The sequence below is a fragment of the Rhamphochromis longiceps genome, linkage group LG8 (assembly GCF_057381845.1).
Source record: "Rhamphochromis longiceps isolate RC_006_pf linkage group LG8, R_longiceps_female_GT1.1, whole genome shotgun sequence".
Taxonomy (NCBI): domain Eukaryota; kingdom Metazoa; phylum Chordata; class Actinopteri; order Cichliformes; family Cichlidae; genus Rhamphochromis; species Rhamphochromis longiceps.
In genome coordinates, this window is record NC_140564.1 from 30,796,327 (window position 1) to 30,819,500 (window position 23,174).

A 23,174-nucleotide genomic window follows, 5' to 3' on the forward strand; every position below is an offset into this window, starting at 1 on the left:
TTTAACCTCAGCCAAACCGATTTGCTCAGTTGTAAATAAAACAGCGAAGTAAACGTGACCCGACAGACAGAACCTGAGTGAATGAAGTCCAGCGTTTAACCAGTGAGAGCTAAAACTCAGCTGAGGTTTGAAAGCTGTGTGCCGGTGATTGGACATCAGCCGCTGATAAAGCTGTTCGCCTATAAAGTGCTCTGTAAGGAAACGAGCTCCAGCAGCTCTGCGCTCGGGGAAAACACTATATTTACTTATCTTGTGCAGAAAAATGCGCTGACATTGCGTTATATCGAGCACCGGCTGCCCAGTTAAACTGTGACTATCACCAGGTAACTAGGCGTGTTTCTTGAATTAGCAGCAGGTGTTAAACAGCTGACAGATGAGGAGGAGGAGGATGCATGCAGGTAAACTGAGGGTCTGCTGAGCTGATCGCTGGTTTCGTGAGAAAAATGTCAGCTCGTTCTTTATGTTACAGAAGCACAGAGACACAAGACCAGGCGGAAAGAGACGATCGTTCGGTGAAAATGAGAATCTGCGAATGCAACATGTGGAACACGGAGAGTGGAATATGTAAACAAACCGGTTAACGTAACCCCCTCGGTGCACTCTGCATGCTAACTGTTAGCAGAGCTAGTGAAATCTCTGAAAACATCTGAGCACTTTTGCAAACATGTTCTATGTTGACAACCTGACCAGACATACGTCGCGACATTCGCGGCTAAAACACTGTTAAAAGTGTAGTTGGTGACAGAAAAACGGGGTATTTTAAAACTACACCACCACCATTGCTGCTTGTGATTTGATCTGCATTCTGGGATAACTGGCTGCCCCAAGTCTACACAAGCAATCGATTTTCTAGGATCGACCTGTTTTGACTTACTTTGCACGGCAACCAATCAAATGTTAGAGAAGCTGCATGAGCAGCGTTAACCCCGCCCCCTGAGTTTGATGGGTGAGGCTGACAGATAAAATTATTTCATGACGAGAGCCAGGCGTCAGGACTGCCAAAATGAAATAAATAAATATATCATTAAATAATTAATTAAATGTGTCAATAATTAATTAAATGTGTCAATAATTAATTAAAATGTGAAATACATAAATAATTAAATGTGTCAATAATTAATTAATTACATGTGTCAATAATTAATTAAAATGTGAAATACATAAATAATTAATTAAATGTGTCAATAATTAATTAATTACATGTGTCATAACTATTTAATTAATTAATTCCAATTTTAATTAATTATTGCCACATTTAATTAATTATTTAATGGTGTATTTAATTAATTCATTATGGCAGTCCTGGCGTTCCATACCTCCCGTGATCGCCCTCTGTGTGTCCGTGTGTGTATATACATATAGTCCCAGTTGAGTCTATATTTGGGTCTTCATTCCTGACATGTTTTTATTGTTGTTCTTATAGCAAAATGATTTTAATTTTGTCTTTTAAATCAAAGTTTTTAAGTTTCACAAAAGGCAGGTTTAGTTGTACAAATATAAATAAAATAACATTATATGTCTTAAATTATTATTTTATTATTTTATTTACAAAGACACAAGAGCGAAAGCAGATTTCTAATTTAACAAGTTTATTTTGTAGCAGATGCAACATTTTAAATTTGTTTGATTAAAAAAGCAGATGTACCTGGTTCCAGATCTTTAAATGTGTGCACATCCTTAGACATCTGTGGCAGTAAATTTATTACTTTGGGTTTGAGGCTGATGGTTTTTTAAGCTTTCATTTGCTGATATTTAATAGGCCAAGAAAATCTTAATTGACATTTTAATCAGCCTGTGCAGACGTAATTATTTGCACGGGCTGGTTTAACAGCTACTGTATGACTATGACTGGATTGATCTGTTAAGGCAGGGGTGGGCAATTCCAGGCCTCGAGGGCCGGTGTCCCTGCAGGTTTTAGATGTGTCCTTGAACCAACACAGCTGATTTAAATGGCTAAATTAGCTCCTCAACATGTCCTGAAGTTCTCCAGAGGCCTGGTAATGAACTAATCATGTGATTCAGGTGTGTTGACCCAAGGTGAGATCTAAAATCTGCAGGACACCGGCCCTCGGGGCCTGGAATTGCCCACCCCTGTGTTAAGGGCTCCTTCTGGCCCTCCCCCTTAATCTAAATACAAACCACACATCAAACAATCCTGCATCAGTTTGGAGTCATTTGATGACACACCTCTTTAGCAATATGAATCTTTAGAAAAACTCTCAGATGGACTGAGGATCTCCAAATATTTAGCCTAATTAATTTTGGGTAATTAGCTGTTTAAGCAACTTAACACATATGTAGCTAATTAAACTGCTAAAACTACTGGAGGTGGGTGAATCTGTGGCTTCTGGGGAATCCCCGTGCAGTTTGCCTTGTTGGTAATCCACTCTTGTGCAGTGTGTGGCACCATGGCCAATACCGTCTGCAAGGAGAGGATTACCTCTTCTTAATTGGTTTTTCAAGAGATGTTTTTAGCTACTTAGAGTAACCTGGACACGGAGTAACTCGATCTGAAGATGGAGAGCACTGACACAATAATATTAATCTTGATTACCACAGAATAACACTTCTATACACTTAATATAAATATATGCCATGGTTTGTTTTACTTAGAATGTTTTATGACTTTCAAGAGCTGCAGAAAAGAAATACTTTTTTTCCAAAGAAAACTCTTCTATTTGTCGTATTTTATGTGTATGTGTTTATGTGTGTTTTATGTATTTGCGTTTAATTTGTGAGTCTGAGAACAAGCTACTAATATTCGTTGTGTTAAAATTTGCATTTTAACACAGACATCACAGTGTCAGTCTGCAGAATCACTGTACAGTTGTGGGAATATAACTTTCATATTTATATTTTTTGACCTGACTGACTTAAAGAAGGTTTCTCGGGTGCAACAAAATGCTTTACAAATCTTTCCAATACACTGTAGTAAGTAATTTTGCCAGTACTGGGATGCTAAGTCAGTGCATTCAATTTGATTTCTGTCTAAATCTATCCAGAAGCAGCCTGCCTTGCTGTTATGTAAGGGCAAGAGAGGATGAGAGTAACTGACCTCAGTACTGAAAGCCTGTGGTGGAAACAGGATGAAAGGATTTGCAGGTTTCTGAGCTTGCTTAGTCAGAAAGGTTCATGCACAATAGTCCGCACTGAGTTTGATTATGATTTCCACTCACATTTTATTTTGGTTTCATGTTCTAGACACAGAAAAATAAAAAACCTCTGTGTATCTCCCATGTTTAGAAGTTATCCTTACAGTGTAAATATCATAGTTGCATACATTTAAACCACTCACACTCCAGTTCATTTAACTCAACTTCCGAACTGCAATAAAACAATAAATAACTCAAAGATGATGAATGGTTATTTGCTGGACTACTGTTTGACCTCATTTGACCCAGAAAACCTAGATAATGCACGCTAATGACGCATGCGCCATTAGCGTGCTGCCTGCTGCAACCTATAATTTCCTTCGGGATTAATAAAGTATTCTGATTCTGATTCTAAAACAATGTGCATGCAGATGGATGAGTGATTTAATGAGCTCACGGGGGGGGGGAATGGTGGTCAACACAACAAGTCAGCCAAGGTGGAGACTTCATGCATCATGCCTGAGGGTGGAGTTAAGATGCACAGATTATGACTGTTATAATCTCTTGTGTGGAATAAAATACTCTTACCAATAGTGTTCAGGACGCTAGTATATACAAGAAAACGTGCAACTTACATCAAAAAGACTAAATGCTGAGCACGTTTTTGGACTCCAAACTCAGAGGGAATTTTTTTTAAAACACAAAACATTACAAAGGGCAGTGAAACAGTTTTAAAGGTAGATTCTTGTCCTGATCACTTCACATCCTTGGTTAACAAGTCCTTTGTTTCACCTGTAAACTACTGAAGTCTGCATAGGGTCTAATCTGGATTAATATACTACTGCCTCAGCACAACGACAAGTAAAGGTTACTTTCATTTTAATCAAATGCTTTTAGTGTTGTTTCATACATATATATATGTATGTGCAGATTAACATATTCCCATGACGCATTCGCTGTCCAGATTAGACCACACATAACTGCTGAATTACACAGAATACTGGTGGTTATATTCTGTGTTTTCCATTAAGATTTAGCCCAAACTTTCACATTGCTTGTCTGGTATTTTCAAATCTATTTTGGAAAAGCAATTTTTAAAAACTCCCACCTGAAATCCACCTCCGACTCTCATCGTCTGTCCTTCCGCGTCTGATTAATCCGACAAAAGTCTCATTTGGCGTTTAATAATCTGTGAAAACTCAGCATTTCGATGAAAAAATAGCGACAAACGTTGAAACAAAAGAAGTCAGACTGCATGCTTTATCCAGAGACAATCACATAATCTCACCCACCGTGCCCTCTCTGCGGCGGGTGACAGCAGCTCCCTCAAATCCAAGGAGGGCCGTGCGTCGCAGGCAGCGCGCACCATGCGCAATGTGTCCTGCCCATTATCCGCATTAGCTGGAATTACACTGAGAGTCTAGGGCTGTAGTGGAGAGTGAATCTAAGCAGGCTCCTCTCTCTGAACACTCGGTTTACTCATTTTTAGGTTGAAGCAGAGATTAAATGGACAAAACCTGAAGCCTCTTCACACAAACTTATTAATACAGTATTTTAGGGGATATTAATGACCTTTATATGTTAATAACTTCCAGGAGAACACCAGAATGTCTTGATATGGCCTTCTTAATTCTTAATAATTCACAATAAACCATGATTTACCATTTCTTTAATATTATATCTTATTTTAATAGATTCAGTTCTGCAGCTTCTGTCGTTTTGTTAATAAAATCTTAAATTTTTTTAATACGGTTCCTTTTTTTCTGCACTCTAAATTACATTGTTGTACTACTGTTTGCCTGATCTTGTGCAGAGGTGCATACTGTTGAAGTGAAAATGAGTAATATGCATCTCTCCCATTTGACCCAGATTAGCATGCTGTAATCTGTAACATGGAGATTAACTCATCAGATCTGTGACCAGTTGTGTTTATTATGGCTGGAGCTGTTTTTATTATGCCACTTGGTCACAACTCCATCTGGCACTGTACTAAACAAAATCTCCTGAAATGTAAACAGAAGCATTATAACCCCAACCAATGGGAATATGTGATTGGTAGTGTCTGTGAAAAAGTTCTGCCCAGATTTGCATGAAAGTGCGAGAAAGATTTTGCCCAATAATTGGACATTTTGCACCATATCATCACAAATGCCCGTCACCCTGAAATAGGAAGAATATCACAAGCGATCCTAGTCCTTCTAAATCCAAAGACTTGACTGATGTATGGTGTGGAGTGTGCTTTTAACCGTGGCAGAAGTATGCTATCTCACACTGTTCTTTGTTCGCACTGTTCCCTCAGTAACAGAAAGTCTTCATAGAAACAACATGAGCCAAAGTAAGCGCTGAAGTCATTTATTAAACACTTAAATAAAGCCATTTGAAGCATTATTTATCCAATAACTCCAGACATCTCCAGGCTGAGGTGTCCGAAAGGTGGACGCTCACTGTGTCACCAATTTATCTCTTTCACTCAAGACTTTCTTTTCAATCTTTAAAGTCTGATTGATGCCAAATTAAAACAAAGACTGCATCCAGTCCATTTACAGTCGTTTGCTGTTCCACTTGGCTCTCGATCTGAAAGTCACCAGTCCCAGTAATGTCCTCTGTAGCTCTACGTGGCCTCCTCTGCTTTAGGAGCTGCCTCTGCGCTTCCATCCGAGCTCTGCTGTTTGATATACTGCTGGAGCAGCTGTGACAGGTGGGCCGGGTGGCGCTGCAGCAGGTAAGCTGTGTGAGAAGTCAGCATGGAGAGCCCGCTCACCACCTCGCCCTGGATGACAGTCATTGACGGCAGTTTGGAGTAGCTCACGATGCCCTGTGCACTCAGCAGCGTGTTGTCTATGCAGGCTCCTGATGAAAGAAGAGCAAAGATCATTACAGATATTTGCAGTGGATTCCTTCCATTTCTGGACTGATCTGAAATCTGTTTTACAGAGACAGGCTTCAGCTGGCAAAATATTATCTGTTTAATTTTACAAACAGTTTTTAACACCGGTTCACAAACTTGGGTTAATAAGCGTGATTTGGTGCAGATTCAGTGTTGGAGGGTTTGAAAACACACTTCCATTTAAGGAAGTGAACATGCAGACAAAGCGAACGTCTGTAGAGGACAGACTGAATTTGGGCCACAGTATCCTTGTGTACACTCACAGTACACTTGGCATTTTCTAGATGAGAGGCAGTAACTGCTTATCCCATCTAACTGGATCCCTAACTTCATCTACCAACCGATTGTGCTCCAAGGTTAGACACAAGCAGGATGTGGAACCTTATCTCAACCCACAGCCCCAAACTGTCACCAGCAGAAGATTGACGAGTTAATTTAGAAGACAATTTAGCTCAACTTTTCCTGAACTCATTTCATGGTTCCCGAGGCATCATAACAATATCCAATGCTAATTATTCCTCGCACGTGGATAAACGTACCCAGGAGTGTCATCTGTGGGCTGCCCCTCAGAGTCGTCAGCATCTCTTTCACCTTCGGCTCTTTGCTAACAAACATAACCGTTGGGCCGACGAACAGAAGACCCATGTTGCAGTAAATGGAGTCACTCAGGAACGACCGCACGACCTGAAAACAAACAACTGTGAATTAGAAGATTAATGATCCTTGATGTGAAATTGTGCAGCAGGATGTTCTTCTATATGAAGGACGCTGTGAGCTAAAAAGCTGCAGACAGAAACAACAACTCAAAGTTTATCGTCTTATGTATCATCAGAAAATGATTTATTGTTGCTGTTATAGTTTATGTAAAGTATAAGGGATGGTCCTGGGTGCCATCAGACAGTGAACAAATTCAGTCGTTACGCTGGGCGTCGACTTGACATTGGTTACACTTTTCAGAAGTTGCACATCAGGTTACGTGGAAGGTTAAGGCGTGGTTAAGTAAGTTATGACATAGATTCGCCACAGAAGTCTAAATCACGCATTAGAAGTATTACAGGACTACTCATCCATGGAGTGTGCAGCTGTCAACATTCAAGAGAATATAATCCACACTTTGTTGTCCTTTCTGACCCTAAAAATGTTACCAAAAACACCGTCTATTACTTAGATTTGGATTAATGAAAGCTGTTTTATTATGTTATTATTCAGAAACATCTCAAACGTATTTGATTCCCGATAAATAGGAAATGTCACAGAATCAACAACGTCAGTCTTACCTTGTTGGGGAAGAACTTGACTGTGATGTTGTGTTTATAAAGTCTGTGCCTGAGAGTCATCATGTCTTCAGCACTGCTGCTGCTGTTCTGGACCACGGCGATCATTTTACAATCCTCAAACAACTTCTTCAACTCCCTCTTCATTAGTAAGGTCAAATCATTATCCTGAAGGAATGAGACGGAAGAGATTGACACTCAGTAAAGCACGAGACCTGCAGACCAAACCAGGAAAAAGAAGACTACTACTTGAACAAAAGGACATAAGTGCATACTTTCAAAATCTGCTTGAAGTAACAAAATAAAAGCCCAATTAATTCTGTAATGTGTAAAATTCTGGTTCCAAAAAATGTTTTTATCATTTACCTACTGAGCAGCAGAAAATATATCGTATTTTACTGTAAAAGATGAAGCTTTCAGGTAAAAATAACCTCATCTTTGAAAATGGTAAGAGTAGCTAAAGTTCTGAATAAGCTTTACATCTATCAGAGTTGTATACACAGTTGTTATGCTACTTTTTAAAAAAGACATCCAAAGCAACAGACAGTACACAAGAGTGCAGGCAGGGTGGCGACATGTGTCGAGGTGACAGAAGCATAGCAGTACAAGTAAAAGGTAAGATTTTAAAGAGGTTAGTGAGACCTGCTATGATGTATGGTTTGGAAACTATAGTACTGACAAAAAGACAGGACGCCAAGTTTAAGATGTAAAGATTTTCATTGGGAATGAGCGGGATGGACAGGATTAGAAATGAGTGCATGGGAAGGACAACTTAGAGGGGTAAGGGTAAGAAGGTTTGGACATGTTTAGAGGTGGGATAGTGGATATACTGAACAAAGGATCGTGAAGATGGAGCTGCAAGCAAGAAGAAAAGAGGGAGAGCACAGAGACAATTAGTGAAGGAGGACATGAAGAGGGTTGGTGTGACAGAGGAGAATGCTCTGTCACATCATGGAATAGGGTAGGGTAACCGTGCAAGTTAAAGGTTTCATAATGACCAAGCGAAAAATAAATATGACAATATTGCAAATATTTAAATGAAACCAACTTTTCCAATTACCTTGCAAATTAAATACAAAGTGCAGATGTGGAAGATAAAGTTTATCATGTCCTTAAGCACGTGTACAAACACTGTTGTATATTCCCATTTCTTTTGCAACAGTTATTAAACTGCTCCATCAGCTGCTGACTGCCTGGTAAAAGTTGTTTAGGATGCAATGCCAAATGCCTGTTTTTAAGCAACATATTTCAAAGGTTTTGTAAACCTAAGCCAATCCAAGAAATAAGCACACAATGCTGAGCAGTCCTATATGAAGTGAGACTTGTTCCGATCGTGCAGGCTTTCAGTAAAAGGCTGAACATGCTGGTGTGTTACCTCCTGGACGTGTTTGGTCTGGGACGGGTAAGCGCCTGGAGGAAACTCCCGTGCGGGGGGGATGTACTGAGTAACCGCTAGCAGCTTCTGTTTCTGGATGTGCAGAGGCTTCCTGTGGCGGGTCACAGCCTTGGACCCGTGTCGGACACTCTGTGTGAGGGGAAGCCATCCTGAAAGCCACAAATGTCAGGTAAATGTCTGCTGTACAACCTGTCAGTGAGCGCTGCGGAGCTAACATCGACTAACTGAGCGTAATAACAGCTAAAAACGGAGTCCCCGCTAACGCTACTAACAGTAGCTAGTTGCTGAAAATTAGACAGACTAACCAGAACCGCAATGTTTAAAAAAGAAAAAGAAAAAGTAATGGTATAAGTATAGTACTTTACCATGTTTTGGCAGCAATTTCGAACACAAGGTCGCCGCCATCTTTCACAGTAAAACGTCGTTATTCAGGAAAGTGACGAACGCATGCGTGCTGCGTTTACTGACATGTCGGCAAAAAGAAAACCTTCCTCATATTTAACAAACTTTAAGCGTAAAAAGAAAACAAAATTACCTAAATGAAGCTGTGCTTTGTGACGAACACGTCGGAAAACATTTAAAAACCGATAACCTGTATCCATATACGTATTATCTAAATAATTTGGCTAAAATAATAAGCAAATTGCTGCAATGCCGGAGAAGAGACTCCGAGTGGGCTTGTACGCGAACGCGTCCTAGCGTAATGACGCACAATTACCGACGTTCGGGTTTTTTTTTTGTTTTGTTTTTGTTTGCATTTTTAGTTCATATGAAAATAAATCCGTAGATTACATAGTTTCTAAATAAGTAGAGTAAAATGATTTTTAAAATCGATGATTTTCTTACAGCATTCTTTTGCGTAACATTTTACGTAAGGGAGCGTTACGTCAGCGTGTGTTTTACAGGCATGAGGCGCATACTCAGTACGATTATATTGAGACATATTTGCTTTATTGGAGGAAATCTGCCCTCTCGTGCCACTAGGATAGTAGGGCTGCCGCGCGTTTTTACCTCGAAATACTGCAGCGGAACCAGTATGGACCTGAGTAACATGAGGAAGAGGTACAAAGGAGATCTGGAGGTGAGAAACTGCTGAGTTACCTGCGTTGGGATACAGTGTATTGAGTCATGTAACTGAAGCCACTCTGTCAGTGCTGTGCAAATGCAAGGTCACTTTATGAACCCTGAATTAGATGTGCAAAAAAAATACAGTGAGTGTGCACAGCTGGAATGTAATCTGGCTGCCATGGATAGAGTCTGTGACCAGATCCCACTGCGTTAAATGTTTCCGTATGGGTTGCGTCTTACTTCAGTGAAGTACCGGAGTACCTGGATAAAAAGCCACGCAGGCACATTGAGGTCATTGAGACTTAACACAGAAAAGCCCCAGGAGGTTCAAAACAGGGAAGTTATTGCTGTGAGGGACACTGCTATCCTTGTTTTTGTTTTTAAGCACGTTTCGTGTGAGATTCATATGAACTGATATCATTTAATGAAACACACACCCCTGAGTAGTACTGAAAAATGACCACAACAACAACAAAAAATTGATGAATGGTGTGCTGTCACCACCATTAAAATGGGACATCCTAGCTGTAGCTGTAGATGATGCCACACACTTTTATCCTTTGTCCCTCATCCCACATATTCAGATGATATCCCACATATTGGTTGGCTCTAGTATTTAAAACCATTACCCATAAAATCTGGCTTATATCTTCCTGGATAAAGTGCCAGTTAACAGTTTTTTTCACTTATCCCATGCTTAACAGGGAAAAGTGCAAGGGAAGTCACTACAAAGTCATGAGCTCTGCAGATTTCTGCAGGATATGATGTATAGAAACTACCAAAAAGAGAAGGAAAAACTACTGAGTGGGTCAAGCCTGTGAAATAATATGGATTTAAGAATACTATCAAGCAAAAATCTTCCTTTTATTCTTATTGTTTGGAAAGTTGCATTCAGATAAAAGGCTGTGTAATTATTGTCCCACACAAATTTACTTTTAGGAAGTTTGCATCTGGTCACGCTGTATACAGCTGGAGAAAGCAGGTGTTCCCCAGATGTTTCACACCTCAGCTTTGACCTCTAAATAGGACATATTTCTCTGGCATGTTTAAAAGTGATAAACACAATTGAATAATTAATTAAATCGTAATTATACTGCCTACAGCCTGTACTCACTATAATCCAAAAGCATCAGTGAATCATTTGAATCCTGCATTATGTAAAAGTGGCTGTTTTCCTGTGTTTTTTTACATCTGTATCGGTTGTTTTGTTTCCAGTGCTTTGAGGAGAGTCAGCTCGTGTCTCTCGACCCCATCAAGCAGTTTGGAAACTGGTTTGATGAAGCCACCAAGTGTCCTGAAATAGGAGAGTCCAATGCTATGTGCCTCGCCACTGCCACCAAGTAAGAAACGCTGCCCCCCGAACAGATTGGAGCTGATTTCTTTTCACAGTTTTGTACAATTAATCGTATCTGTTGTGTACTCAGGGATGGACGTCCGTCCGCTCGCATGGTCCTCCTGAAAGGTTACAGCAGTGAAGGTTTCCGTTTCTTCACCAACTATGAGAGCAGAAAGGGCTGCGAGCTGGTAAGAAGCATCTTTATCGCTGACTCTGTCAGCAGCCGTCTACATCCATGCTCTGCTTCTTTTGCCCTCAGGTGGTTTTGAATAAATGTGTAATTCTTCCTGTTTCCTGTGTTATTGTCTCACAGATAGTGCATTACTGTGTTTAAATGCTATTATTGAGTCCAGCTCTTTTGCTTTTATCAATAATGTATTGCTTAAGCGAGTAGTTAGCAGGCACAAAAAATTACAAATCAACATCTGTATCAGTCATACAAACAAAAATGGCACCAATTCACTGGTTTGAGCTTTGGAAATACATTTCTATGACTTTGGGGACAATAAACTCTTTATCTTTGGATTTTTGCCCATAATTTATGCAGAACACGTTATCAAGCCATTTCTTTGCTTTAGAGTTTCAAAGGGTTTTTGATGCCTTCATGAGCCAAGGCTGAGATGGTTTTAGCGCGCACAGACGAGGGATAGTGGATATAATGGACAAAATATAATGACTATGGAGCTGCCAGGCAGGAAGAAGAGAAGAAGACCACACAGAAGGTTCATGTTAGATGCCAGTTATAGGGTGAGATGGAAGCAGGTGATCCACTGATTTTAGACATCTTTAAAAAAAACATTTGAAAATGCATTTTTATTCTTTGGCTTTTACTGATAAGTACATATTGCTTTCTGAAGACTTTGTTTTTATTATTCTAAATAAAAATTATATCGCGGGAATTTTTTATTCATCAGGTTTCAAATGTTTTGCATGAATTTTGATATGCATTGTCTCCTTTTTGTCTTAAATCAAATACTGACACTTGTCGCCCCTTGTTGATAAAGTCTGCCTCCATCTCACCCTGTGTCCAGCATCCTCCACTGTCACAACAACCCTATGCATGTCCTCCTTCACTTCATCCATGAATCTTTAAGGCTTCTTCCGTGTTGTCGGGTCCTCTGATCACTTTCTTCTCCACAGGAGAGCAATCCGCATGCATGCCTGGTCTTCTACTGGGAACCACTGAACAGACAGGTGCAGAAACCTTAATTTTACTATTACGTTTTAATATTACGTTCTTCTTTAAACTTTTTATTTTCATAGTAAATGTAAGTTAAATTTAATTTTGATTTTCAGATTCGCATTGAAGGCACCGTGGAGCGGATCCCCTACCAGAGCTCCTGCGATTATTTCCACTCCCGGCCAAAGAGCAGCCAGGTCGGCGCTGTCGTGAGCCGACAAAGCACTACTGTGCCTAACAGAGATGTAAGCGCCGAAGCTGCTCCACCTGCACGTTGTAGGTAATGCGTACAATGTCTAAGTCTCAGTTTTCACAATTTCTTTCAGTATCTGAGGCAGAAAAATGCAGAACTGGAGGAGAAGTACAAGGACACAGAGGTGCCTATGCCTGATTACTGGTAAACCTTTGCTCTTAATTAAAGTTAATAACATGTTGGTACGGCTTCTTAAAGCTTTTTCGGTTCGTTGCCTTTAACTGTCCCATGATTTTCTTTTCCAATAGGGGCGGCTACATCGTAAAGCCTTTTTCAATAGAGTTCTGGCAGGGACAGACAAACAGACTTCACGACCGCATCGTCTTCACCAAGCTGAAGGACGGAGAGTCCGAGCTGGGAGAGTTTCAGCACGCTGCAGAGGGAGGCTGGGTGTACCAGCGACTGTCCCCATGAGGAGCATCAGCAGGCTGTGAAATAAAGGAGAGGACATGTTTCATCTCGACTATCACTGATTTAAAAAGATCACCATCTTTACCTCACATTAATAACCTTGCATAGGTGCTGTTGTGCGCAGTTTATCAACAAGCCAAATGTCACTGTGCTGTTTTTGAGGTGAACCATGTGTGCTAAGTGGATAAGTGGAGCAGCGTGGCACAATCTGACTGTGCAACTTTTGAGTTTTCCATGCTTTGTAATGGAAAAAGGGCACTGGCCTGAAAAAGTGGAGCAAACTTTACCCACTCAAAATAATGATTAACAGTATGGCTGTGGTTGTTTAACAGTGCAGTCGTTGACCTTCTAGGACATGAAAACTGTTTCTTATTTCTTAAAAAGCACAATCTGTTCCACTCATCAACACTTAGCTGCTGTTCTTCTCCATTGGTGTGATTATTTCTGTACAGGTGTGTAGTTTTCTAAAGAAAATATGGAAAATTGAGACAATTGCTTGAGAAAGAAAGAAAAGTGTGACTGTTTTGCTAATTATGGATTCAGAACATCATCTTTGGCCATAACCTGAACAATAAATATAAAAATGAATTTAGAGGCTTTTATATGGGGAATATGAGAGCATGCTCAATGTGTCATCTTAGAATTTATGACAAAGAGAGCTTGTTCCTCATGAGAAAACTAATATTTGTTTCAAATTCATTGTTGTCTCTAGACAGAGTTTACTGCCTCAGTCGTGTTAGCAACTCGTGAAAAAATCACAAGTCTGTTAACTGAACAACTAAAGTATATTTTTCTTCTAATTGGTGACAAATATGATTTTACACTTACAAATGGAAAATATGTGACCTGTACTGGTGGTTAACTTAATTTAAATTGATTGTATCAGGCTTAAATCTATGGCAGTGACTGCCTTTTAATAGTGAGATTAAAAGAGCACGTGATGTCATTTGTGCCAACTGTTGTGTGTCCTGTATTGTTTGAGGATGAAATTGTGGTATATAGCTTGAAGTAACTGTGGGAAAATAGCTATTAATAAAGTTTTAATTTGTAACTGAGGACAGAGTGTGCGTTTGACCAGCAGATGTCAGTAGCACAGCTAACACAAACACCAAGATTCAGCGAAACACGATCACTCAGAATCACTAGAAACATGCAATATTCTCATGGATTAACTGTTGACTTGTGGATTTCTGTGAATCACTCGATGATATCTGTCATTTTCTCAGCTAACAGCAGGGCAGCTCCACTACAAAATGCAGAAGCAGACCACAGGGTGTCAAATATCACCCTGAACAGGCTGAACAGCTCACTAACCCCAAAGAACGACCTCACCAAGATCATCGCGTTTAAACAGGCCACCATCTGCATGTTAAAAGCTCTCCTCGCTGTAGACTCCAGCACAAACAGAAGAAAATCTTACATGTTAACAACTTTTATATTTATTACAAACAAAAAAGCATCTCAGAAAAAAATTACAGACAGCATTTCTTGTTGTTGATGTGTCACATGCAATGGCTGCAGGAGTTATTTGGACAGTTAAACCAACAAAACAGCATGAAGTTATTTCACAATGACATAAACAGATATTTGATTCGTACAAAAGCACAATTAGCATACCCAAGTCATGTTTTCTGATATGATTGTATCCATAAACTGTACCGCGGTCACCTGGGGCAACCTCCAGGTTCGAAAAATAAAGCCAAAACCTGCAGTTCCTCTAAAAGCCTGGCTCCAGATATGAGTCAGTCTGAATTTACAGCTTGAATTTTGTCCCTGTAGCTAATTCCCCCCTTAACAGCAACTATGAGAGGATGATTTTCTTTTAAAGAACTGACTTTTTTAAAGCATATTAAGGCTTAAAGCTTGCATTATTACGGTTGTGGCTGGAGTGACAGACATTGATATAGGCAACTGTAGCTTGCCATGTACATTTCAAAACATCTAAACCATGTTGGTGCCTTTTAGAGCATTTTAAAGGAATTTCTGCCACTTTTCTTCCTGTGTGATCAGCTGTACTGACCGATACTGAACATTATCGAAACTCTGCGGTTTATGACTGCACCTATCTAATCAGGCTTTCTAGGGCTAGCTGATAATTTAGAACTCCACCCTCTTATCCAACTTCTACATCCAAGGAAACCAACGTGAATTTAGATCTTTTCATATGTGAAACATGAGAGCATTTTTCAGGGTGTCAACTTAGAATTCATGACAATGAGAGCTGTAATTTGCACATGTATTCCTCACAAGTAAACGTTTAATATTTGTGGCTGCAAAATATGTTGTCAAACTGACTGTTGCCTCGAGAAAAAGTTGACATTGTTGCATGTTTGGATGACAAGATCAACATGGTGATCGTTAATGGTTACATTAATCTTTCATATACAATCTATAATTTTCATTTAAGAACATGTGGAAACAAGGATGGACGAAAGATGTTTGTCCTTCCCCGTTTGGGGATATTTTACTTGACAAGTGTATATAGATATATAAATAAATACATTTACTTTAACATTTTGTTTCTTAGAGCTGAGAAATTCAAGTCTTTTCAATGATGACTTGATACTTTTGGGGGCCTTTATATTTGAAAGCATCCACCATAATGTTTCAGATGTAATCAGTGACGTCAAGTCTTTGGTCATAAAAATGTAATAAAAATTTCCTTTGACATTTAACAAAACATAAAAACCTGAAACATAACATTACATCTACAACATTAAAAAATGAAAACTTAAATGACACCAATGTTACATTTGAATCATGAGGCGAGAATTCCCCAAATTTTCCTTCATGTCATTTTTGAAAATATAAAACAACAGCGTGAGCACAAGGAAGTATATATAAAAGTTAAAAGACAGAAAATCTGGAGAAAAATGTGTCCAGGACTGTGTTTAGTTCCCGTCTGCCGGGTGGATGTTTAAATTTTGACACCTCGTTGTTTATTTAAGTGTCTTTTTTCTTGTGTTTTCCTGTGTGTGGTGAATAGTAGCACAGTAGTAGTACATGTAGGACAACATGGTGGTGTTTGCATACATTCAAGCCATCTTTGAAGCTTCTTATGTGTATATGACACATTACTGATCAAGTATGTGCATTTTCTGTGCTATTTCTCTGTCTTCTTTTTATGATTCTCTTGACTGAGGTTGTTGTCTGCAAACAGATTTGGGTTCTCGGCCAGCGTGACGCGGACCCTCTTCTTCTCCTTGTAGCGGCCGGAGTTGGAGACCTTGACGTGGCGTCCTTTGGTGGCAGATTTATCGACGATTTTCTCCAGTTTGGCATTCAACTGGCTGTCCAGTTCTGGAGAGCCGTTACTACTTGGGTGGTCTTTGTTCCCAGTGTTACTGCCATGCTCTGCTGGGATTTCATACAGAACCTTGGATTCAGACTTCTTCTTGCGTGAGAAGGTCAGCCTCCACCAGCTTGAGTCAGCCATGGCACCAACAGAGACTGGAGGATCGACCTGTAAAGTTCAGAGATCTTAGCGTGTGGTGAGCAATAGCAAAGAATTCTAGGTAAATAAAGTGTTTTAGCATTACTTTGTACACTTCAAAACAGCATTTATTCTGTCAGTTTTAATGCAGCCATGTTAGTCAGTCTTTATCTATACAAAAAGTCTTTTTATTTCCATCTATAAATGCATATCTAAATGTAGTCAGGAAAGGGTCTAGGCCACAAAAAAACTACAGTATGTACAGCTAGATCAAAACTTGGTAGAATTTTGAAATATACCGAGTCTCTTTATCACTATCATTTGACCAGAGGAAGATTTGAAACCAGTCAAACATTTACATTTATTCATACCTGGTCAACAATATAAATAAGAGCTTTGTAGTGTTACGAATCAACTGAATAGCCAAGTATTTATGAAACTTTAATGTATCACTTGCAACCAGTTTTAATTTAAAGGTCTGAAATCATGAAAGGCTAAGCTGGAGAAAGTTTGGTAGTGGCAGTCAAGACAGCATCATCAGCATAAAAATGTACATTACACTTCTGAGTGGGAAATTACACTGAATAAATGCACTTTGAAAGTAATTAACAGTGGGCCCGGTGTTGATCCCTGAGAGACGCCATTATCAGCCATGTTTTTTCTGTCAAATTGTTTTTGCTAACGTCAATAAAATTCAGGTTTTAATATAAAAATACAAAACATTGGATTAGATTATCATAACTCAAAATGTACTTTAAGAAGTAATTCAGTAGTTTGTATAAAATAAACTCCAGTTCCACTTACTTGTTTTTTTTTCCATTTTGAATTAATTAAAATAATTTAAAGGTGATTTTATGTGGTAAATTGCAAAGCCTCGTACACAGAGGTGGCCTAAAGTTTTACAAGGCCTTAAGCAGGATTTGATTAAAGGCCCTCAGCCACCCACGTCAGCAAAGCCACTATTAGCTATATTGCCCTTGCCAAACCATTTCTGCATTACGCATCTAACACAACAATTCTAATGGCTTAGTTATTCTGTGCTGGAAAGAAATACAATAAACAAGCAGATGATGATTTTTAAAACAAGTTCACTGTTTAAATTTTTTTTAAATTGTGCAAAAGGGCAGCACAGTCACAAAGAATTTACCACAGACCGAAATATTATTTTATGTAACAGCGCAAATTTAAAAACAGTGTTAAATAAATTAAATGGAAACTAACTGTCTAGAGAGTAAAAATAGGTTAACACTGTAATTGCTGTTTCCATACAATATCCCCTGAGCTCACCACCCCTTGACATTTCTGTTATTGTTGTTATTGTTAGTGAATGTTAATAATAAATAACTTGCAAAAGCTCAGCGCTCACAGTGAATGATTAAACCGGTCAGTTAACATATTTATTAAATTAATTGGGGGCCCTCTGCTGATGTGGGGGCCCCCAAGCAGCTGCTTCTGTGTGAATTTTGAGTGTTGTCTATGCTGCTGCGCTTGTTTCCCCAGGTAGCTCTGGTTTCTCCTGCTATTGAAAAACATGTTAAATTAGTACCACCTCTATTGCCCCAGGGCATTCTCCTTTAATCTCAGCAGTTTTGCTTCCGGGTTTAATAAAGATTAAAGCAATGATATTACAGTGTAGGAAAACCCAGAGATTTGCAACAGTCATTTATGGATGTTAGTTAAATTTATACATGCTCTGCCACACTTCATTGTTTTATATTTGTTCCTCTGTGTTTTAGTTCATTTGCTCAGGATGTCCTTTATTTACATTCATGCGAGAACAGCAAAGCTGTAAAACTGTGACTGAAGTTCTTTGATAAGAACTTTAATTGATCTGAAGTTAAATTATACATATAGCATGTAATCAAAAGATTTAAATTCTGAAATTCATTTATAAGGTTTTTAAAGGGAAAATGCATTAATATTTGAAGTTCTGCTAACTTACAATAACTATAGCTCCAATTACTTACATTTAATGTCAAAAAGTAGATGCAAATTTTTCACTTGTACAAATTTTCTGCTGCAGATTTGCATTCAAATTAATCTCAGTCTGCACTGAACATCATGCCTTTAATGTTATATCATTCTCTCATTGTTGGTGAACCAGTTCAAAAAGACAAACAACACTGTTTACTCCGCTGCTCTGTGCAGGACTAGTTTGTAGAAAGCAGACGATACTACGGCTGGCTTACTTCATCCAGTGCACATCTCCGTGATTACGAGGTGTAACCCAATGGGGGAGCAACACCTGACACTCTGCTCTCAGCTGATAAATTAATGATTATCTGCACAGGATCCTCTATCGCTCGCATGTGATCTGATATAAAGTCAGGAAAGCAAATACTGGGGAAGCAAGCTGTCGTCCCGATGCTGAACCAGGAGTTTGGAAACGTGTTACATAATGACAAAGGGTGTCTTTCTGTTGTTCACTTAAGAATCACAACATGACCAAAAGCCTCTGGGTTTTCTCATCAAGTGATATCATCTGTATTATTTCAGGTGTATGGATACATACACAGGTAACGATAACAGAATAATACACCCAGGTCTCTGTGGTCCTCGGTCACCTGGTAACCAAACAGGTCAAATAACTTCCTTATGGAGCAATCGCTGACTCTTTCATGCCAACTCTTTTATCGTATCAAAGAGGTCATAAACATGTTCATGGGTCGGATCATGCCTTACATAAATCATCTTGAATACACACAGAAAATATGTTTTGTGTCTTTATTTTTCTATTTCTTCCACCTTCTTTTAATATATTCTTATGTCTGTAAAGAATATACACTTACAGCCACTTTATTAGGTGCACCTGCTCAGCTTCTCCTAAACCTCAGTATCTAATCAGCCAATCACATGGCAGCATTTAGACTTGGTCACGATGACCATAATCAGAATTGGAAGGAAAGGTGATTCAAGTGACACTGAACGTGGAATGGTTGCTGGTGCCAGATGGGCTGATCTGAGTTTCTCAGAAACTGCTGATCAGCTGGGATTTTCCCACATAATTAAAATCCCTATGATGTCAGAGGGCAAAGGATGACCAGACTGCTTTGAGCTGATAGGAAGAAAACAGAAACTCAAATGGCCACTTCCTACAGCCAAAGTATGCAGAAGAGCATCTCTGATTATGTAACATGTTAAACCTTGAAGCAGATAGGATACAGCAGCAGAAGACCACACGGGGTAACGCTGCTGTCAGCTAAGAACAGGAAACTGAGGCTACAGTTAACAAGGGATCCCCAAAACTGCAAAACAGAAGACTGGAAAATCTTTGCCTGGTCTGATGAGTCTTAATTTCTGCAGCAAAATTAGTCTATCAATGGCTCAGGCTGCCGGAGGTGTAATGCTGTGGGTGATATTTTCTTGGCATATTTTGGGCCTCTTGGTAACAACTGAGCATTGTTTAAAAGCCAAAGCCTGCTTGAATATTGCTGCTGGTTGTTGGAAGATGATAACGCACCATGTCACAAAGCTCAAATGATGTCAAACGTCACCAGTTCTCAATCTATTAGAGCATCTTTGAGATGCAATGGTGCAGGAGATTCACATCATGGATGTGCAGCAACTGTGTGATGCTGTCATGTCAACATGAACCAAAATCTCTGAGGAATATTTTTATTATTATTTTACTGCATTTAACTGCAGGCGTGTTTGCTTGGCTTTACAGTTTTCAAATTGATCCTTTGCTTGACAGAAAGCTAACCTGCAACTGTTCTGATGGTTTATTTCCAAGTAAAACTGCCAAAATACAAAAAGTCAGAAATTACTTTACATATTTTAAACTGAATTTTGTAAGTTTCACGTTTAAAGCAGTGCATCATGTCCTCAAAACCACAAAATAAGCTGTGAACTTGTAAATAATAGCATTTTTACTGTAGTTGTAAGCACAATCAGTGAGACTATTATGGTAAGTCCAGCTCTGAGGTCTTTTTATTTTAGTTTTACCAGAATTTAGAGGAATTTTGTTGAGCTACTTTACTAAAGCGGGGACCAGATAGATTCAATGAAAACGTGAATGTGCGATAAACACATAGTGAGCAGTTTATTAAGTATTTTAGATTAACCCCACCTCTCACTGCAACATTTAAAACTTAAACTTGAAGGTTGGGATGAAACATTTAAAAAAAGTGTTTAGATAAAAGCGTGGCTCATAAACCAGATTTTATGACTTTCACAAACACAGCCATATCGCTCTCTTTTATGATGGCTGACAGGAAGTCAGGCCCTTTGGTGTGGTTATTTTATCATGTAGCACCTATGCAAATAAAGAGTCTATGCACTTTGAAGAAACACTCGTCCTACTCTTATCTGACCCATGTGATGTTTGGCAAATGGCACGAACGAAGAGTGCAAAGGTTCTTTGATTTTAAGTTTTGGAAACAGCAATGCAGGCACCTTTTACATTTATTCCTCTGGACCCGGGGTTGCTCTTTGCTTAATAACCTGGGTGTGTGGTTTTCACAGATGCTCAGGTAACAGATAGTTGCTCACCAAGAAGAGCTTTTACAAGGGTCTGAACCACTTCAATGTGTTTACTTGGGTTTCCATAGCTTCTTTTATGTCACATTCCTCAGATTTTAGCATTTTTTCTCTCTGTTTCATCATCTGTTTGTTTATTCCTACACAAAAAGGACAGGTTTCTTCATAGCAAACATTTACAGAGCATTTGCATAATTTTCTTGACTCTCCATCAAAACAGCTTCTACAAGACAGAATACCTTCTCGGCACTTTCACACCATGTTAAGTAAGACAGCTTGTCGATATGCACACATATTTCCAAAAGAATGCCGTGTTTGACTTAGATATGACCTTTGAGACAAAAACTCCTGTTGACACAAAGGAGGCCCTCCATTTTAATAAGTTACCATGTATTCTGTTATGTGTGGGTGAGCCGCCCAAGCAAAGCCTCAGAGATCACAGCAGGAACTGTGGCGCACAATCAGAAATCACTAACGACCTGCAAAGTCTTTGAAAAGAATAACTTTTGAGCCGCAGAAAGACAGAGAGGAGCCTCCAAGGGCACCGAGGGCTTTGCTGCCCTCGTAACTTAAACTGAAGGTTCACTAGATTCTCAGGTTTCATCCCTTGTACCAGACTTGCTGTTGACCCCTAGCAGCAAAGTTTTTTTGGCTCGTCTGATTATTTCCATTAATAAAAATGTCTTTTAGTCATTTGTTCCAGAGGCCTTCCTGCCTTCTCAAAGGTCACAAAAATCCACAGGCTGATTGAATTGTAAACTTCACACAGGTGCAAAGTCCAAAAAGGTTAATTTGTGACTGTAGCTCTTTTATGACTTAGTGTTATTCTAACCAGCTCAAACATGACAAATAAAATCATGTTAAAACATATCTGCACTATGTTATTTAGCATGCATAGTAACCCTGTGGGCCTCCTAATATTTTCTGATGTAAGATAATGCATTAGTGTCTCCTTCAGGCTTCAACCCTTTTTAATTATTCAATTAACTGTCTTTAAAAACAGTGGCAAAGGTCAAAATGTGTCACAGTTTGTCCAGCTCAAGCTGATTTCTTCCAATGTTTTCTTCTGTAAATCAAAAGCTCTCAAACTCTGAATTTGTTTGATATAAGACAAGTAAAAACCCCAAGTTTTCACTTTTGAGAGGCTGAAATCATCGAAAGTCAGGCCTCTTTTCCAAAGAATTTTACTTCAGCCATAATTTGACTGTTAAAACACAGCACTCACCTCAAGTTACCCAAGCTAATGTCTCCATATTTATTGTTTTTGTCCCTGAAAAACTCAAAAATATCCAGTTTGCATCTACATACTGTGAAAAACTAAAGTCGTTTCTCCAACTTAAGGATCTAGAAACAAAAAACTTTTGACATTTTCACTTGGAAATTTGACTTTAGCTGTTGTTTGGCTATACAAATACAGTACTGCAGTTCTAATATGTTGATCAGGGTTGCTGAGCTGTGGAAATACCAGCGAAAAAGATGGAAGTAGCATGTTGATTTTTGTAATTAGAGTTAAATGTGTATTTCTTGCACAGATAAAAGTCTAGTTTCCACTGCAGTTCATTGGAGGCTTTCAGGTGCGCTCGTTCTCTTACCTTGTTCACAGTGTGCTGGCTGAAAGGGGACTCTCTCACATGCGACACTGTCTCACCATGCTTACAAACTTTCTATCTCCTCTCTTTGTTTTTCTGTGGAATCTTTTTCCTCTCCTCAGGTGAGCGTGCACAGGTGCAGCATCTCTCTCCCTCTGCCTCTCCCTCTTACCTTGTCCCTCTGCACTCCTCTTTAGCACACACCCTCCTCAAACACACACATACACACACACCTAGAGCCCGCCCAGCTGAGTGCATGACTGAGTAAATGTTGCAGCCATGTGATTTTCAGCTCAGTCCCATATCAAGATCTCTGACATCAGGGCTAATGTGAACCTGAGAGGTGATTGGCTTTCCAAACTGTAAATAAAACCCCCGTTATCAGTCTCACTTTAAATCCAAGTATTGTTTTAATGTGGACTTTGGAGTCAGAATAAAGTCACCTTTCACTGAGCATTTTCTCTTACATAAGTCTTTGTGATGGCTTTAAGCTGGAGGGAGAGAACGAGAGCAATCGAGCTGCTTTGCATGGCTTGTTTAAAATCACAGACAGTGAATAGACGCTGAATTTGCAAGTTAGGTCACCATTCAAATGAACTGAAATTAGGCCACTACAGAAACTCTGTTGCTGCAGGGATTTAATGCTTGTGTTTTCAGGTTTGTCCAGTCTGGAGTTCACAAGAAGCCAAATTGTTGAATTATTACTGTTGTTTTTCACCCATATCACTTTTTTCAATAACAATAATACACTGTGTCAGTCTCTGTTTTCTCATATT

The 23,174-nt window shown here is 39.2% G+C and overlaps 3 protein-coding genes across 3 annotated transcripts; 1 reads left to right on the top strand and 2 right to left on the bottom strand.

Moving 5' to 3' along the window:
- Positions 1-5,428: 5,428 nt before the first annotated feature.
- mrpl10 (mitochondrial ribosomal protein L10) lies at positions 5,429-9,171 on the bottom strand. Its single transcript, XM_085416990.1, has 5 exons — positions 9,015-9,171; positions 8,629-8,798; positions 7,257-7,421; positions 6,519-6,663; positions 5,429-5,942 (listed from the first exon to the last, which is right to left on the bottom strand). Exons 1-5 carry the CDS (start codon positions 9,052-9,054, stop codon positions 5,704-5,706), a joined length of 759 nt encoding a protein of 252 aa, XP_085273116.1. The 5' UTR covers positions 9,055-9,171; the 3' UTR covers positions 5,429-5,703.
- Positions 9,172-9,360: 189 nt separating this feature from the next.
- On the top strand, positions 9,361-13,296 carry pnpo (pyridoxamine 5'-phosphate oxidase). Its single transcript, XM_085416989.1, has 7 exons — positions 9,361-9,730; positions 10,933-11,057; positions 11,142-11,241; positions 12,194-12,247; positions 12,350-12,478; positions 12,560-12,630; positions 12,735-13,296. The coding sequence occupies exons 1-7, from the start codon at positions 9,467-9,469 to the stop codon at positions 12,898-12,900; spliced, it is 909 nt and encodes a 302-aa protein (XP_085273115.1). The 5' UTR covers positions 9,361-9,466; the 3' UTR covers positions 12,901-13,296.
- Positions 13,297-14,335: 1,039 nt separating this feature from the next.
- Positions 14,336-22,576, bottom strand: prr15lb (proline rich 15 like b). The gene is made up of 2 exons (XM_085416991.1): positions 22,402-22,576; positions 14,336-16,360 (listed from the first exon to the last, which is right to left on the bottom strand). Exon 2 carries the CDS (start codon positions 16,331-16,333, stop codon positions 16,001-16,003), a length of 333 nt encoding a protein of 110 aa, XP_085273117.1. The 5' UTR covers positions 16,334-16,360; positions 22,402-22,576; the 3' UTR covers positions 14,336-16,000.
- Between the last annotated feature and the right edge of the window lie 598 nt (positions 22,577-23,174).